This window comes from Mastomys coucha, unplaced genomic scaffold (genome assembly GCF_008632895.1).
Source record: "Mastomys coucha isolate ucsf_1 unplaced genomic scaffold, UCSF_Mcou_1 pScaffold21, whole genome shotgun sequence".
Taxonomy (NCBI): Eukaryota; Metazoa; Chordata; class Mammalia; order Rodentia; family Muridae; genus Mastomys; species Mastomys coucha.
Genome location: NW_022196904.1, coordinates 24,296,193 through 24,314,037, shown reverse-complemented (window position 1 = coordinate 24,314,037; position 17,845 = coordinate 24,296,193). Strand labels below are relative to the sequence as shown.

Here is a 17,845-nt window from a genome sequence, read left to right as displayed (position 1 = left end):
CCCCCAGCTCCTCACTGGAGGATTCTAGGCAGGGTCTCTACCACTGAGCCACGCCCCCCAGCTCCTCATTGGGGGGGTTCTAGGCAGGGAGAAAATTCTACTCTTCTACTATACTCCCAGGCCCCCATTTTTTATTTCAAGACAGGGTCTCATTAAATTGCTGAAGCTTGTCTTGAAATTACTCTGTAATCTAGGCTGATCTTGTACTTTTGATCTTCCTGTTTCAACTTCCTGAGTAGTTGGGAAAACAGTCCTTCTATTACCACCACCACCCCCCATCACTATCTTCTGCAGTTCTTCTTAACTCTTTCCGATTCTGTGTGTACCTCAGACTACTCCCCTGTCTAGTGACATGTATCACGCATAGAGCTCTTTAGACAGTTTGAGAAGGACTACAGTAAAGCCTACTATTATGTCGAGGGCACACACCATTCACGTCTTCACAGATAACACTGGAGAAACCAGGAATGTTGTAAACATGGGGGTGTCTCCTCTGTTTCCTACCCAGAAAGTTAGGAGTAGAAATTATTAATAACCTGGTGACCTTTGCTATCTGTAGAGCCAGACTTCAAATCCTCCATCGTGTTTATCTCAGACCCAGACCATTATTTTTAGCTCTCAGCTAATAGAGCTAATCCTTAGGTGAGATGTCACCTGTACCCTATATATTTTGGAGCTCACTGACTTCTACCTATCTCAGTCAGAGATCACAGCAGATCCTAGGCCCTTAAGTTACAGAACCTGTCTTCATGGTCACATATACTTTGCAAAAGAGTTTCCTGCCTCTTCACGATTCAGTTTTCCTCCCAGCCATGAGTGACCTCTGAACTTCTACACTCATTTTTTTTTCTTGACCAGCCGTGACCTTGAAGACATTTTTGTGTGGCACATTCCCTAGGCCTGTAGAACTGAGGTCAACCCTGCCTGCCCTCATGTTCCCTGCCATCTGTACAATTTGCATCTCTCTGCTGGCTGCTGCCTGGCAAGCCACTCAGTTTCAAGCTGAAGATGTTCCCTATTTGCAGGGCTCCCAGATGGTTCAGTGCGTAAGAGTGGTTGTGGGCAAGCTTGACAACCCGAGTTTGACTCCTGGGACCCATATAGATGTGGAAGGAGAGAGTTGACCACAGGTTGTCTTCTGATCTCTACACAATCACTGGTACAAACAAACATACACCCCCCCACACACACTCTACACACATACACACACATCACACACATGCACACATACACAACACACACACTCACACACAATACAACACAAACACACACAACACATACACCATACACAAAAACATATAATACAAACATATACAACATTCAAATACACATACTATGCAGATACACACTTTCAAATGCCACACACATACACACTCACAAACACACACCACAGACACCACAGTCATACTACACACACACCACACATCTTCCACACACATATATACGTACACACATGCCACATGTGCACAACACACACACAAACACACACAACACACACATATACACAAATATAACACCTGACATACAAACACGCACAACACACAAATTCATACTTGAAAACACACAAATACATACTTGAAAACACACAATACTCAAACACACACTCTCTCTCTCTTTCTCTCTCTCTCTCTCTCTCTCTCTCTCTCTCTCTCTCTCAGGGGGATTTCTGAGTTCGAGGCCAGCCTGGTCTACAGAGTGAGTTCCAGGACAGCCAGGGCTACTCAGAGAAACACTGTCTCGAAAAAAAGAAAAAGAAAAAGAAAAGAAAAAAAGAAAAGAAAAGAAAGAAAAAAAAGGAAAAGAAGAAAAGCCTTCCGATTCTGCAGAGCTCTGGTTGTCCCCTCGCCCACAGAGCTGCTAAGGTATCCATGTCAGTGCTGAGTCCCCCCACTCTTGCCTTCCATGGGATTGCTAGTAATAAGATGGTGTCAGCAAGCTAAAGCCATCTTCAAGAAGACCTGTCCCCTTCCCAGCTGACTGGGACCTCTAGCTCTGGGGAAGAAGGGTTGCTGAGTGGGAAGTCTTTTACTTCCTTCATTATTATTTACTAGTGATGGCACCCAGGTGCATGACTGTGTGTGTGTGTGAAGTATTGTGTGTTCAAGTGTGTATTTGTGTGTTGTCTACCTCTAGGGAGACCTGGAGGACGCGCAAGCCAACACCTGACGGCAGAGGGTCGATCTGACCCCAAGCTTGTGTTCTCCACGGTGGCCTCTCTTCCTTACCACATCTGCTGGTCTCTGCGGCACAGAAGGGAAGGGGGCGTGGCCAAGCTCCTGAGACTTTTCTTACTTTTACTCTCAGATCGCGCTAGGGATCCTGAAGAGCGAACACAGGAGGAAGCAGGTAAAAACCATTTTGATCTTTTCTCTTGTTCTCAACAAGTAACTATGGAGTGGTCTCCATGTGCTGGCCATGAGGACCTGCTGTGGTTTTTTTTTTTTTATCTACTTTACAACAGATCTTACTCCCAACCCTCAACCCTTAAGCCCCCAACCCCAAGCCCTCACCCCCACCCTGTTCTCCCCATCCCCATCTTTCAACATCCCCTTTCCAGGCTTTCAGGGTCCTCTGAGGTGGAAGAAGCCGTTGAATGCCAGGGAGGAAACGAGGGGACCAGGAAGCTAAGCTTGAGGCTCTCAGAGGGCGAGCAGATCATAGTCCTTGGCCCTGTTCTATGCTTCTGGACTTAATAACTGTTGCTGCTGCACCCCGCTCTACCTCTTCATCCATCAAGGCCCCAGGCTCAGGTCCCTGCTTCTCATGCTGTAAATCCCTTGGGTAGGTAGGCAGGCTTCGCTCTGGAACTGCCCGCTTCCTGCTCAAGCTGAAGTCTCCAGCCAGGCTCTGCTAAGGATATGGTTAGAGGGGCTGCCGGACAAGCACGGTGGTCCAGCACCTGGAGGCAGATTGTGGCCAGAGCCCTTGTTGTGGCAACCCCACGGGTGTGTCAAAGTGTGTCCCCCAGAACAGAGCTTGCAACCCTGCAACGCTTTTGTTGGAAAACATTAAAATAGATCTCATGGCCACATAAGTATGGCCACTGCCTGTCTAAGCTCTTTAGACAACTTGAGAAGTCCCACAGTGAAGCTTCCTGTTGAACTCTGCTTTTCCCAAGTGGCTGTGACCTTGAAGGTATCTCCATGCGATGCATGGCCTGTACCTGGGAAACTGAGGTCACCTCTACTTTAGATGATCTGTCCCAGTCTCAGCCCATAAACCTCTTATAAACACCCAGGCCCTGCAGGCCAACCCCAACAGTGGAGGCAGAACCCAGCCTGCTCTCGGCAACTGGACTAGCTTTCCCTACACCTGTTTCTGATCACCCAGACAGTCCTTACTGCCTGTGCCCTGCGGCCTGGGAGAGAAATAGCTGGAGAGAGGGAGGTGCTAACGCTGTGCAAGGTATGGGAAACCTTGGGTGGGTGGGTGGAAGGGAAGGGACACAGCTCTGATGCCGGAGACACACTCTATTGGCACATCCTGCAAGATCCCTGGGGACTCACACAGAGATCACAGCCACATGAATAGAATTAAATTTAACTCTACAAAAAGTGCAGGATGGTGGAGGTCAAGCTTGTTGGAAAGAGAGAAAAAGAGAGAGAGAGCGACAGAGACAGAGAGACAAAGAGACAGGGAGAGAGGCAGAAAAGACACAGACACAGAGACACAGAGAGACAGACAGAAAGAAACAGAGAGTGAGTATCAGTTGTAAATTGGTCTGTCAGGCTAGTGCTATATACTACCACTTAGTTAATACAACTTACAATGGCTTGGTAAGCCAGACTAGCTTCAAGCTTGTATTCACAGATCCAGGCTCCTAAATTCTGGGATTTTTTAGGTAGATACCACTATGGCTGGTCCTATGTATTGCTTCTAAAGCATGACATTTCTCACGACAATCTGGCTTCTTCCTTATGGTCAGACAGTGGGTGATCAGACAACGACGTGAGGTCCCCGCTAGCTCCTGGTAACAACTAGCTGATGTTAGAAAAGGGATGCCTGCCCCCATTGGAACGCGGGGCTCAGGAGGGGGTCCTTCGGAAAACTCTCTGTTTCTAAGGCTTTCTAACTTCCTCCAAATGTTCTGCTGATGTCATACTGCACTATGAATTTAGTTTTACTTTTTGGGCTAGTACTTCAAATTGAATCTAGATCCTGTGCTTGCTAGGCAGGAGCTCTACCACTGAGCCACACCCCCAGCCCCTCACTGGGGGATTCTAGGCAGGGGGTCTACCCCTGAGCCACACCCCCAGCCCCTCACTGGGGGATTCTAGACAGGGGCTCTACCACTGAGCCACACCCTTAGCCCCTCACTGGGGGATTCTAGTCAGGGGCTCTACCACTAAGCCACACCCCTAGCCCCTCACTGGGGGATTCTAGTCAGGGACTCTACCACCAAGCCACACCCTTAGCCCCTCACTGGGGGATTCTAGGCGGGGAGGGGGAGAATTCTAGGCAGGGGCTCTACCACTGAGCCACACCCTTAGCCCCTCACTGGGGGATTCTAGGCAGGGGCTCTACCACTAAGCCACGCCCCCAGCCCCTCACTGAGGGATTCTAGGCAGAGGCTCCACCCCTGAGCCATGCCCCCAGCCCCTCACTGGGGGATTCTAGGCAGAGGCTCCACCCCTGAGCCACGCCCCCAGCCCCTCACTGGGGGATTCTAGGCAGAGGCTCCACCCCTGAGCCATGCCCCCGCCCCTCACTGGGGGATTCTAGGTGGGGGCTCTACCACTGAGCCACACCCCAGCCCCTCACTGGGGAATTCTAGGCAGGGGCTCTACCACTAAGCCATGCCCCTGCCCCTCACTGGGGGATTATAGGTGGGGGCTCTACCACTGAGCCACGCCCCAGCCCCTCACTGGGGGATTCTAAACAGGGGCTCTACCACTAAGCCACACCCTTAGCCCCTCACTGGGAGATTCTAGGCGGGGAGGGGGAGAATTCTAGGCAGGGGCTCTACCACTGAGCCACACCCTTAGCCCCTCACTGGGGAATTCTAGGCAGGGGCTCTACCACTAAGCCATGCCCCTGCCCCTCACTGGGGGATTATAGGTGGGGGCTCTACCACTGAGCCACGCCCCAGCCCCTCACTGGGGGATTCTAGGCAGGGGCTCTACCACTGAGCCATGCCCCCGCCCCTCACTGGGGGATTCTAGGTGAGGGCTCTAGTGCTGAGCCATGTCCCCAGTGCCTTAATGGGTGATTCCTCTATCACAGAGATACACCCCAGCCCTCTTTTTATTTTTTGTTTTGAGACAAGTTTCTTGTTAAATTGACTAGACTGGGCTTGAACTTGCTTTGTAGCCAAGCTAATCTTGGGCTTGCAATTGTTTTGCATCAGCCTTTGGAGCACCTGGAATTTTAGGCCTGAGTCACCAGGCCTGCCTCAGGTTTGTTTCAATGTGATTTTCCTCACCCTACCACTGTAGGGTGTCTGATCCCTATGTGTGATCTTGCAGTGGTAGCCCGGGGAGACCCTCACTACCTGAGCCTGGCATTCGAGGCGTATAACAGGCTGGCAGCAGAGCCTGAGAGAACGGAGTTCTAAGAGTTATAAAAGCCATCAAGGAGGCTCAGGGGTCCAATGAGCTTGCTGTGCAAACCTGGGCGTATGAGTTGAATTCCTGGGACCCCCTTAAAGGAATCCACAAAATTCTCCACAAAGTTGTCCTCTGGTGTCCACACATGCACTGTAGCATGCACATGCCTCATAATTCAGGCACATGTGCGTGCACACACCAATAATATAAAATAAAAGTTACAAACATATAAATGGACAGAAGAGAGAGGTAGAGGAGAGGAAAGGAGATTCTGCTTGAAGAAGTACAGTATACCCAGAAAAGGCTCTATGAGCACCCCGAACCCACCTTTCTATCACCTAGCCAGATACCTCCGACACACACCATCAGGAGAAGGGGACCAGAGTTCAGAGGACAACAAACAAGACAAGCAAGCAACAAGATGGCCCAAAGGCAGATTCCTTTTGTTGGTGGTGGTGGTGTTGTTGAGACAGGGTCTCAGAATGTAGCCCACTCTGGCCTCAGACTCGTAGCAAATCCTCCTGCCTCAACTTCCCAAATGCTGGGATTGCAGTCACACACCAACACATCCAGTTTACAGACTAACTCTTCTTTCCTTAGGTCCCACCCAGAGGAGACACCATGTGTGTCCACTGCCCGTGGCTCCTCCTGATTCTGGGTAAGTGCTGTGGCCCACCCAGGCTGGTAGCTGGGTTTGGAGATATCAGTGGGTAATGCAGAGAGGGGATGGGCCTGGGGTATTGGTGGGGAACTTTGGGGAGGCAGTGTGCACAGAGATAGATGTTTTGGGCTCCTGCTCCACTGTGTGTCTCTCCAGTGCCTCCCTCTCCTACTTCCAGTGGAAGTTCTCACCCCTCAGTAACAACTTCTGACTAGACTTGTGGCCTTTAGGACATGCGGCTTTGGCTTCGTACGACTCACCAATTAGATGGACTGTTGACCATCCCCAAACCCTCTTCGCCTGGGAGGGAGCCTGCATCCGGATTCCTTGCCGGTACAAAGCTCCACAACCCAGGGCACATTTGGACAACATCGTCCTTTTTCACAACTATACGTTTGACAACAGCATTGGGGATTTCAAAGGAACTATCCTGTACAGCACAAAGACTAAGAAGAACACAGAAACTGAGCTGTACCTTTCAAAGCAAGGGAGAGTAACATTTCTGGGAAACAGAAAAGACAATTGTACCCTGAAAATCCACCCGGTACATGTCAATGACAGTGGGGAGCTGGGGTTCAGGATGACCTCGGGGAAAGAGAAATGGATGGAGTCCATTCACCTCAATGTCTCTGGTAAGGCATGGGGAGGCAGTCGACTGTTCTAGCAGTGGCAAAGAGGGGTGGGTGGGGATGGGGATGGGTGGAAGTGATGTGTTACCTGCTCACTGTTAGGTCTCCAATCCTGGAGTAAAAGGCCAAGGTGCCTATTTAACATATCAAAACGGCCTGGCCACCAGGTTCTCCCAGCATCCTTCAGTCCCTACCTGTTACAGAGAATGGCTGGCACCTGCCCCCTCCCACTCTCTATCCCAACTCTCCAGCCCAAGGGCTGGGCTACGACTCCCCGAGGCTCTTCCCTATATAATCCAGCCATCTGGGTAGCCTGCCCTCTTTTACCTTTTGCCCTTTTCCTTGGCTGCTGCACCTGGTTCCCCCTCTCTCCCCTCTTCTTCCCCACCCCTCCTCACCTGGCTCAGGGTCATATTCACTCTGGACTCTCCCAGATGTCCCTGCTTCTGGCTATGTTCTCCCTTTTATCTACAATGTACTTTCTCCTCCACCATATCTAGAAGCAATCATGTTCTTTCCTTTTTATTTCTTATTTTCATTTGCTCACCAAATAGGAGACATTGATGCACACACACACACACACACACACACACTCAGCCAACTGAAGCATGAGCAATTGTCCTACCTCAGGCTCTCTCTCCTCAGCTTGTGTCTGTTCTGGAATCTGTTGTCTGGGCTCTCAGGTTTTCTGAAGCTTTCCAAAGCAGAGAGAGGTCTGGATTTTCAAATCTTTCACTGTGTTAGTGACCAAATTAAAGGAATCCTTTTAGGCTAAAGGACAGCACAGGGCTCAGACATGACCCCTAACAACAGCCAGGGCCCTCTGCCCTAGACAGTATCATTACTCTACTGTCTAGGAGCTGCCTGTGTTGTGCCTCTTGACATCACATCTGTCAGCTGGTCTAGCGTGGTGGAGATTTGAGCCCTGGGCCTCAGGATCATCCCACTAAAGGAATGTTGTGCTTGGCTGACTCTAAGTCTGAGGCTGACAAACGCATGTCACCAATGATTAGCTATACATGGAGAATTAAATCAACCAATCAATCAGTCAATCAATCAAATCAAACCACCCTGGGTCATCCTGAGGCCATTTAGAAACATAATGGAAGGAGAAAGTGAGAAGCAAAGTCAATGTTAGACACAATTTCCTCACAGGCTTTGTGTTCCCAAGGCATTGCAGAGTAGTCGAACTGACTAAAGAAATCGCCCAGCCTTGCAGGGGTTTCTTCTGGGTCACATGAGAGAGGATACCTGAAGCCAGGGCTGAAAAGGCAGTCTGGGTCCCATCCCCAGCAAGCAGGCCTCTCTCTTTTTTCCCCCTAGAGAGACCGTTCCAACCTTACATCCAGCTGCCGTCAGAAATCCGGGAATCCCAAAGGGTCACTCTGACCTGTAGACTGAATTTCACCTGCTTTGAGTATGACATCCACTTGCGTTGGATCCCAGAAGAGTCCGAGACCTCTTCCATCACCTCTTCTGTCACCTCCTCGGTTGAGAATGTCTATACAGAGAGCAAGCTCACCTTCCAGCCAAAGTGGACGGACCACGGAAAGACTGTGACGTGCCAAGTCTGGCACTCGTCTAAAGTGCTCTCTGAGAACACAGTGCGTCTGGATGTTAAGTGTGAGTCTCTGGGTGGGAAGGATGCCACCTGTCACCTTCTTCCTAAATCCTGTCAAGTTGTACCAAGGGTGGGAAGAACAACCAGTGCTCTTAACTGCTGAGCCATCTCTCCAGTCCCAGAATTTTTTTTTAAGTACTTAGGAGAGATGGTTCAAAGCTTTAGAGCACTTACTGCTCTTGCAGAGGACCTGAATTCAATTCCTAGCACCCACAATGACCAAGCGCTCTGTCCGCAAGATCTGAGGCCTTCAGTCCCTCTGACACAGATACACACAATGAAAAGAAAACAAACTTTTTAAAAAAGTATTTGCCTTACAAGAATGAGGACTTGAGTTTGAACCCAGAGCTTACATTTTAAAAGTTGAATGTGCCGGATGGTGGTGGTGGTGGTGGCACACGCCTTTAATCCCAGCACTTGGGAGGCAGAGGCAGGTGAGGCCAGCCTGGTCTACAGAGTGAGTTCCAGGACAGCCAGGGCTACACAGAGAAACCCCATCTGGAAAAACAAAACAAAACAAAAAAGTTGAGTGTGGTGGCCTTTGCTTGTTGTCTCAGCTGTGGGGAGGCAGATCTGGGTGGATCCTCAGGCCAACAAGTCTGGTCTAAATGAGTTCCAGGTCAGTGACAGTCTCAAAAAATGTAAAGACAAGACGGATGGGTTCTGAAACACAACACCCATGGTTGTCCTCTGACCATATCCACCTGTTCATAAACGTGCACACACACATACCTCAAAATGGTGAAAAGAAAGGGGTTAGGAGGTGGGTGATGGATAGAGACTCAGGCGAGGAAGGTGCAGACCTCAGCTGACATGATAGAGAACAGGCAAAGAAGTTCGCATGGAGAGGAAGGAACAAGTGCAAAGGTTGGGAGGTGGAGCATAGTGTACCCACGGCAGTGGTTGAGGACCGGAGAGGAGTGTGGGCCAAGCCTGAGCCTTTTGAGCTAAGAGCAAAAGAAAGTAGAGGGGGGGGGGGGGGGGGGGGGACTGGTCTCCTGGGCTGTGCAAGCCCGGTGGATAGATAGCTTCAGTGCCAGTCTCTGGTGACGCTAGGGATGCTGGGGTGCCCACAGAGACAACGTGGGCGGGGGAAGGGAGAAATGGGAGCAGGCAGACAAGTGAGGAGCTGGGACCATCACCTGGGTGGACATAGGAACCACAGATGTGTGCGCTACTGCTGTCAGAATAAAAGTGCAGCCGCGGAGCATTCCCTGTCCTCTCTGAAACTACTTCTCTGTTCCTGTAGACACCCCCAAACTGAAGATCGAGGTCAACCCCACAGAGGTCAAGGAGGGCAACTCTGTGACCATGACATGCCAAGTTAACAGCAGCAACCCGCAACTCAGGACGATGGCGGTGTCCTGGTTCAAGGATGGGCTCCCCCTAAAGAATCAGGGACAGGAAGAGGAACAGATGTCCAAGCTAACTCTGCATTCAGTGACCAAGGACATGAGAGGGGAATACTACTGCCAGGCTTCCAACGACATAGGCCGAGGAGAGTCGGAAAAAGTGACACTCACTGTGTACTGTGAGTTTCCTTGAAGCTGGTGAGGGAGGTGTGGAGTTAGCAGGGTCCTGGAGGGATGATCATCGAAGTTCAGGGGGCTGCGTGCCCATGTTTGCAGGCTCTGCTCACCTGTCCTGTGGCCACCATACGTTCTTTCAGATGCTCCAGAACCCTCCAGGGTTCACATCTATCCTTCACCCGCTGAAGAGGGACAGCCAGTAGAGCTGATTTGTGACTCACCGGCCAGTCCGAGTGCAACAAACTACACCTGGTACCACAACAGGAAAGAAGTACCTGGAAACACCCAAGAGAAGCTCCACATCCCTAACGTCTCCCTGTGGCAGGCTGGGAATTACTCCTGCTTGGCAGAGAACCATCTGGGTCGTGGACAGATATACCAGGAAGCTGTGCTGGATGTCCATTGTGAGCGCCAACTGACTTCTGGTTTTTGGAGGAAAGACAAATAGAGAAGGAAGGCAGATAGGGTGTAGGGGTGAGGGGTTGTGGGAGTGAGGGGGTATAGCGGGTGTTGGGTGTGGGGGTGAGGGAGTATAGGAGGTATTCAGTGTGGAGGACTGACAAGCAACCAGGCACCTGGAGCTTCACAGCCGCATTCTAGACGATGACCAAGAGCCTCAGCTTATGACAGTTACTTAGTCGATGTTTGTTGAATGAATGAATTTCACCAGCCTGGTGGCCCAGGTCTGTCATCCCAGCTACTGGGGAAGCTGAGACCGAAGGATCACAAATGTCAGGCCTGCCTGGGCTGCAGAGTAAGTTCAAGGTCAGCCTAGGCGATTTAGTAAGATTGGCTCAAAAGTAGACAGAGGACCCGGAGATGTAGCTCAATGACAGAATACTATCCTACAATGTACCAGTAAGGGACTGGGAGCATGGCTCAGCAACCAAACACTAATCTAGAATCCCCTGTGAGGGGCTGGGGGCGTGGCTCAGTGGTAGAGCCCCTGCTTAGAAACTTCCAGAGAGAAGCTGGGGATGTGGCTCTGTTGGTAGAATGCTTAGCACACATGAAGCTCTGGATTCAATCCTCCGCTGCATAAAAGAAACAAATGTAGTGGCACTTAAGACCCGAAGGCAGGAGGATCATAAATTCAAGGTCATCTTGGCTCTATAGCAAGCTTGAGGCCCGCTTGGGCGATGTGAGATCCTGCCTACTATTAGGATTTCCCAGCCAGTGGCATGGAAACCTAACGTTAGTAGGCAACGAGTGAGGCCCTGAAGAAGTCCTGCGAGGTGTGAGAGCCAGAGGGACTACCTTGTCATTCTGCCCCACTGTCTGGCATCCCTTAGCACAGCCCAGCTTGCTTTGGAGATGCTTCCAAGGTAGAGACTTGCTTGTTGACCGTCTAGTGCCTTGAATGCAGACAGGGCTACCCATACTCTGAGCATCTAGACATCTGGACAGCAGTAGTTAAGTATCACACCACTGGCTGCTCTAAGGATATCCCTTGGGAGGACTCTAGAAGGCTAGGTGCCCAACTAGAGGGAGGCCTACAGGCCACCGTCACACAGCTTTAAATGGCAGTGTGCCTCACAGCTGCAAGAGGGAGCCGGAGAGCATTCATTCAGGGACACTGTGAAAAGGCATTTTGAAAACCAGCCTTGCAACTGGCCCAGGGTGGTGCGAGTCGGCCATTTCAGCTATTCAGGGGCTAAGGCGGGATGGTCACAAGTTCAAGGCTGGCCTGTGCAAATTAGGAAGACTGTGACTCAAAAAACAAAAGTCTAAAAAGAAAAATAGGTTAGGGTTAGCGATGTACGATGTAGTTCAGTGGTAGAGCTCTTGCTTAGCCCGTGTAAGACCTCTGGTGCTTGTGAAGGGGAAAGAAAAGTAATCATTCTTTGCTTGCCTCTCCGTTCTACCCTAAGATGCTCCCAAGGCGGTAACCACAGTGATTCAAAGCCTCACACCAATTCGGGAAGGAGACAGTGTGACCCTGATCTGTAGGTACAACTCCAGCAATCCAGACGTCACCTCCTACCAATGGAGCCCTCAAGGTTCTGGAAGTGAGCTCACACCGGGAGTGCTGAGGATCCAGAAAGTGACATGGGATTCCATGCCTGTCAGATGTGCTGCCTGCAACCACAAGTGTTCGTGGGCCTCCTTCGTCAGCCTGAATGTCCACTGTGAGTGACAAGGGTGTCCAGGAGGTGGTCACATTGAGATGTGTGGATGGGAGAGTAGAGGGATGGGGACCCGGACCACAGGCCACAAGAGAGCATAGAGGGAGGACAGGGCCAAGGAGGTGGGAAGTTCTAATCAAGGGCATAGGAAGCTTTGGGGACATCAAGAAGGGAAGAGGGCCAAAACATCACCTGAGGCTGTGACCCTGCAGATGCCCCCAGAGCCGTGAAGGTACTGAAGGTGAGCCCCGCATCAGAGATCCACGCTGGGCAGCATGTCCTCCTCCAATGTAACTTCTCAGGGAGCAACCCTGCAGAGGTCCGCTTCTTCTGGAAGAAGAATGGGAGCCTTGTGCAGGAAGGGAGAGAGCTGAGCTTCAGCTCCATCTCTCCAGAAGATTCTGGAAATTATAACTGCATGGTCAACAACTCCATCGGAGAGACCTCGTCACAGGCCTGGAGCCTCCAAGTGCTGTGTGAGTGGCCAGAGCTGGGGACTGAATGTGAAGATGATGAGGTGATCCGCTGCCCCGGCCTGACTTAGGGTCTCCTTTACAGATGCTCCTCGGAGGATGCGTGTGTCCATCAGTCCTGGGGACCGTGTGATGGAGGGGACGAAGGCCACCTTGTCCTGTGAGAGTGATGCCAACCCACCTATCTCGCAGTACACCTGGCTTGACTCCAGTGGCCAAGACCTCTACTCCTCAGGCCAGAAACTGAGACTGGAACCCCTGAGGGTCCAACACACTGGTTCCTACCGCTGCCAAGGGACCAACAAGCTAGGCACAGGAGAGTCACCGCCCAGCACCCTCACTGTCTACTGTAAGTTCCCCCTCCCCTCTTCCTTCTCCTGTGTTCAGCCCAGGCATACGCTGTGACCAGGAGCTCCTGAGTGAAAAGTCCCTCTGTCACCTGGTCCTACTCTACAGGCCTGCCTTCTTTTCCTCTACATGGCAATCTGGCCCTTGATGGATTAGACCCTTAGTTCTTTTCTTTTTGATTATGTTTTGTTTTGTTTTGTTTTTGCTTTTCAAGGCAGGGTTTCTCTGCGTCATCCTGCCTGTCCCAGAACTTGCTCTACAAACCTCCAACTCACAGAGATCTGCTTGCCTCTGCCTCCCACATTCTGTGACTAAAGGTGTTCGCCACCACCACACAGCTAAGATCCTTACTTCTTATCTTTTGATATTTTGGTGTTTTAAACAAGATAATACAGCACATGGTTTTTTTTTTAAGATTTATTTATTTTATGTATATGAGTACACACTGTAGCTGTACAGATAGTTGTGAGCCTTCATCTGGTTGTTGGGAATTGACTTTAGTCTTTCTTGCTCTAGTCAGCCCTGCTCTCTCAGTCTGGCTCAAAGATTTATTTATTATTATATATAAGTACACTGTAGCTGTCTTAGATGCACCAGAAGAAGGTGTCAGATTTCATTATGAATGGTTGTGAGTTACCATGTGGTTGCTGGGATTTGAATTCAGGACCTTCAGAAAAGCAGTTGATGCTCTTACCCGCTGAGCCATCTCACCAGCCCAAGCACATGGGTTTTTCAAAAAATCTTTTCAAGCACAAAAGGAAGATGAACAGGGCCTTGAGAGGCTGGAGCGGAGATACCACGTGAAGACCAGTGCCAGCCTGGGTTATGTGGAGTAACAAAACAAAAGAACCCTATCTCTCTTTCTTACAAAGCCCACCCACACTTTTTTTTTCCTTTGAGATAAGAGTCTTGCTAGGCAGCCCAGGTTAGCCTTGAACTCCAGGCTCAGCCTCCTGAGTGTTGGGATTACAGATAGGAGTCACCACGCCCAGTTTGTACTTGCCTCTTTCAAATGACTGTAGCCCATCCCCTCTCCCTAGAACCCTCTTCAGGGTACAGAGGTGCTGAAACCCTTGCTGTGGGCACACCTCCAAGGACAAGCAAGGGCCCAAGCTTATGTGGAGCTGGGTTTGCCTGGGTGCACTTTAAGTTTTGACTGTCTGACCAAACTGCTCTCAGGGCTGTGGGGCAGCAACAAACGCAAGGGTCACAGGCCTTCTGTGAGAGCTGACTATGGAGTAGCTCTTGCTAGGGGCAAAGATTTGTCCCTTCTCTCCCATAAGGGGTGGGGAGACAGGGGCTACTTCTCCATCCCCTTCTATATCACTCTCTCCTATGTGGAGGAGGTCTGCAGGCAAGAAGGACTAGGCTTCATGAAGGGAGAAGGGCAGGATGCTCTCTGTCATCTTCACAAGGCAGAGTGGACCTATTTACCTTTTTTCACCAGACAGCCCAGAGACCATCGGCAAGCGGGTCGCCTTGGGACTAGGGTTCTGCTTGGCTGTCTGCATCCTGACCATCTGGGGGATGAAAATCCAGAAAAAGTGAGCCCTGTCTGCTGCCTGCCCCCTCCTCTTCCTGCCTCCTCCCCACAGCCCACAGCTTTCCGGGATCATCCCCACCCACCCTTACAAACCCCTTGATCCTTAGATGGAAGCATAATCGGAGCCATCAGGGGCTTCAGGAAAATTCCAGTGGCCAGAGCTTTTTTGTGAGGAACAAAAAGGTAAGACGAGAGGAAGATGAGACCCAGGGTAGCCCTTGAAGACTACAGATAAGAAAAGGGCTTGAGGACATATGGGCATCTGCAGTCCAGTCTCAGTGCTGGAGAAGACAAGGCAGAGACATAGCCAATTTGAGGCCAGCCTGGCTTCTCTATACATTGTCGAGATCCTTTTGGAAAAAAAAAAAAGCCTCCGGGGAACTGTTGGGGTCAAAGGCCAGGGTCAAGGCAAGGGGTCATAGCTTCAACTTTGCATCTTCCAGGCTAGAAGGACCCCTCTCTCAGAAGGCTCCCAATCCCAGGGATGCTACAATCCGGCGATGGATGACACTGTTAGTTATGCCATCTTGAGATTTCCAGAGAGCGACATGCACAGCGCTGGGTATGGAGGGTACCGGAGTTTGTAACTCCCAAGGGGCGTGGGAGGAAAACCGTGTGTCCAGTCTGCCCTCTGTGCGAGGCCTGTACCAGGCTCCACCATACACTCATTCCCTTATTCTTGCTGCATAACAAGATAGCAGACCTCAGAAGGGACCTGTGTCGTTAGTTCAGAAGCCAGTGTCTGGAGCCAGGCCGCATTGCGGGTTGACTGTGTTGTGATACACGGGCATCTGCAGTCTCAGTGCTGGACAAGATGAGGCAGGGGAATGGCCATTTTCATTAGCTGCTGCTGCGGTGCTGGCACAGAGGAGAAGAGGCATTTTTCTTTAAGGGACTGGGGTTGAGGTGCTGCTGGGAAAGCTCATGTGTAGCCATCTCCTTTCTCTCAGAGATATAGGGACTCCAGCAACACAGGATCCTCCTCCAAACGACACCGACACGGTCACTTACTCGGTGCTACAGAAGCGGCCTATGGTAAGAGGGCAGAGCTACGGAGCGCTGGGGGACCTGGGGTCACAATTGAGAGCCGGTCATGGGACACACATGGCAGACAATGAAGTTGGGAACAGTGGCAGTCTTAAGTCTATTTTCCATTGCTGTAATTGAATACCCATGACCTGCTGGTTTATAAGGGAAAGAGGTTTATTTTGACTCTGGGAATCCAAGACCAGGGAGCTGTATCTGGCGATGGCAGAGCCCTGAGTTGACACAAAGCATTCACTGCTGAGGCATATGTCACAGAGAACTCAACTTTCTAAAACAGTCTCTACCTTTATTATCTATTAACCCATCAATATAGTCACCTTCCAAAGACCCCACAGTTTGTACATTTCCAACACATGAAACCCAGGGGACACACTCAGATCCCAGAGTTGACCAGGCAGGGAGCAAAAGTAGGAGCCAGGACAGGTACCTGAGTATCTAAGGGGCACAGCATAGCATTTGTAGACAAGATGACTCTGTTTGGACATTAGGGACCCAATGGGAGAAGGTTTGAAAGGGAAGGGAGGAAGGCTGGTCACCACAAGGCCCCGGCTCACTTTCACACGTTTTGCAGGGCGATTATGAGAACGTGAGTCCAAGCTGCCCGGAGGATGAGAGCATCCATTACTCAGAGCTGGTTCAGTTTGGGGCTGGTAAGCGGCCCCAGGCAAAGGAAGATGTAGACTATGTGACCCTCAAGCACTGAGGTGGGTAGCAGCTGCAGTGGCAGGTTCACCAGCCTAAAGAAGACAACAACTTCAGCTGCTGTGGCTCAGCTGCTAAGACGTGTGCATGCCTGCATGGTCATCTAAAAACCTGTGTCCGGCCAGACCTAGCCGGCCTTCTCTGTACTGGTGATCCTTCCCCCACACTGTGCAGCATCTGCTCCTCCAACCCCAGGCACCCACCACCATCCACGCCATCCAGAGCCTCACTTCAGCTGGATGTGTTCTTGCTGTGATCCGTCACTAATATTTCTTCTTCTCTGACCCCTTGATACTCCACCCCACTGACTAGTCTTACTACCCACTTTCTGGCCCTGGAGAGAAATCTCCAGGAACAGCAGAAGTAAAGAAGCAAGAGGCACCGCCCCCAGCTGGTTTTTCTCCTACAAAGATGTCTACAAGTAAGTCGGACCTTCTGTGGAGATGGTCCCTTCCCTCAGGGGTCCTGGACGCTGAGCAGACAGAATGGCATGGACATTTTATATATATAATTCAATAATGCTTCATATTAAAAATGGCAGCTGTCATATGAACTCTTTTGTGTTGGTGATTGGTGTGATTAGAGTGGAAACCCGGAGATGGGACTGGCCTCTTGGAGCCTAGAGGGAGGGGCAGACACTCAGGGTAATCTCACGATCAAATCAGTCCCTAGGGGCACCACTGTCTTGCAGGGTTGGTATTCAATTTAAGGCTTCATGCCCACCAGGTGTGATGGTTTGAATATGCTTGGCTTAGGGAGTGGCAATATTAGGAGGTGTGGCCTTGTTGAAGTGGGTGTGTCACTGTGGGCATGGGCTTCAGCCAGTCTTCTTAGCAACCTTCAGACGAAGATGGAGAACTCTCAGCTCTGTTTGCACCATGCCTGCCTGGATGCTGCCATGTTTCCACCTTGATGATAATGGACTGAACCTCTGAACCTGTAAGCCAGCTCCAATTAAATGTTGTCCTTTATAAGAACTGACTTGGTCATGGTATCTGTTCACAGCAGTAAAATCCTAAGACACCAGGTAAGTACTCTAGAGCCACATCTTCGCTTGAAGTAGGCAGATGCTCTGCCACTGAGCCACACCCTCTCCCCCCTCACTGAAGGATTCTAGGCAGGGGCTCTACCACTGAGCCACACCCCAGCCCCTCACTGGGGGATTCTAGTTCTAGTACTGAGCCCTACTTCTGGCCTCCTACTTATTGTGAAATAGTATCTTAACTCACTTCGTAGCTCAGGCAGGCCTGGAACGCCTGTCACCCAGGAGGGTCCCCTTCCTTCCCTTCCTCCCTTCTCATCTTTCCCCAGAGCCAGAGGGAGGTGCTGATCTCCTCTTTGTTCCCAGATTGATCTCAGGTGAGCACCTTTAACTTCTCTGGGGGCCAGTGGGACTTTACACACCATTTAAATGAAGGGCTGATGAGAAGGCTCTGTGGTCAAAGGTGCCTGCTTCCAAACCCAGCAACCTGAGTTCGATCCCCAGGACCCACATGGTAGAAGGACAGAACTGACTCCCCCAAATAGTGTCCTCACATACCACGGACTGGGGTTTCTCGCGGGGTCCCTGTTCCGAGGGACAAGGGATTCTGGCCAGGTGGGCACGGGATTCGGCTTTGA

At 50.8% G+C, this 17,845-nt stretch overlaps 1 protein-coding gene across 2 annotated transcripts; it reads left to right on the top strand.

Annotated features, from left to right (window-relative positions):
* The first annotated feature begins 2,158 nt into the window (after window positions 1–2,158).
* On the top strand, window positions 2,159–16,778 carry Cd22 (CD22 molecule). Of its 2 annotated transcripts, none has more exons than XM_031386128.1 (14): window positions 2,159–2,346; window positions 6,147–6,204; window positions 6,438–6,839; window positions 8,160–8,459; window positions 9,707–9,988; window positions 10,127–10,390; window positions 11,858–12,115; window positions 12,325–12,588; window positions 12,671–12,934; window positions 14,381–14,477; window positions 14,584–14,659; window positions 14,920–15,038; window positions 15,427–15,511; window positions 16,095–16,778. In XM_031386128.1, the coding sequence occupies exons 2-14, from the start codon at window positions 6,168–6,170 to the stop codon at window positions 16,224–16,226; spliced, it is 2,580 nt and encodes an 859-aa protein (XP_031241988.1). In that variant the 5' UTR covers window positions 2,159–2,346; window positions 6,147–6,167; the 3' UTR covers window positions 16,227–16,778. The 2 variants fall into 2 exon arrangements, with proteins under 2 accessions (XP_031241988.1, XP_031241989.1); XM_031386129.1 differs by lacking the exon at window positions 2,159–2,346 and adding an exon at window positions 2,749–3,405.
* The last annotated feature ends 1,067 nt before the right edge of the window (window positions 16,779–17,845 follow it).

Excerpts from the sequence above, each read along its gene's own strand:
- Cd22 (XM_031386128.1), top strand. The coding sequence starts at position 6,168 with ATGTGTGTCCACTGCCCGTGGCTCCTCCTGATTCTGG. Across the intron at positions 12,935-14,380 it reads CAGCACCCTCACTGTCTACT|ACAGCCCAGAGACCATCGGC; the intron begins GTAAGTTCCCCC and ends TTTTTTCACCAG. Across the intron at positions 14,660-14,919 it reads TTTTTGTGAGGAACAAAAAG|GCTAGAAGGACCCCTCTCTC; the intron begins GTAAGACGAGAG and ends TGCATCTTCCAG.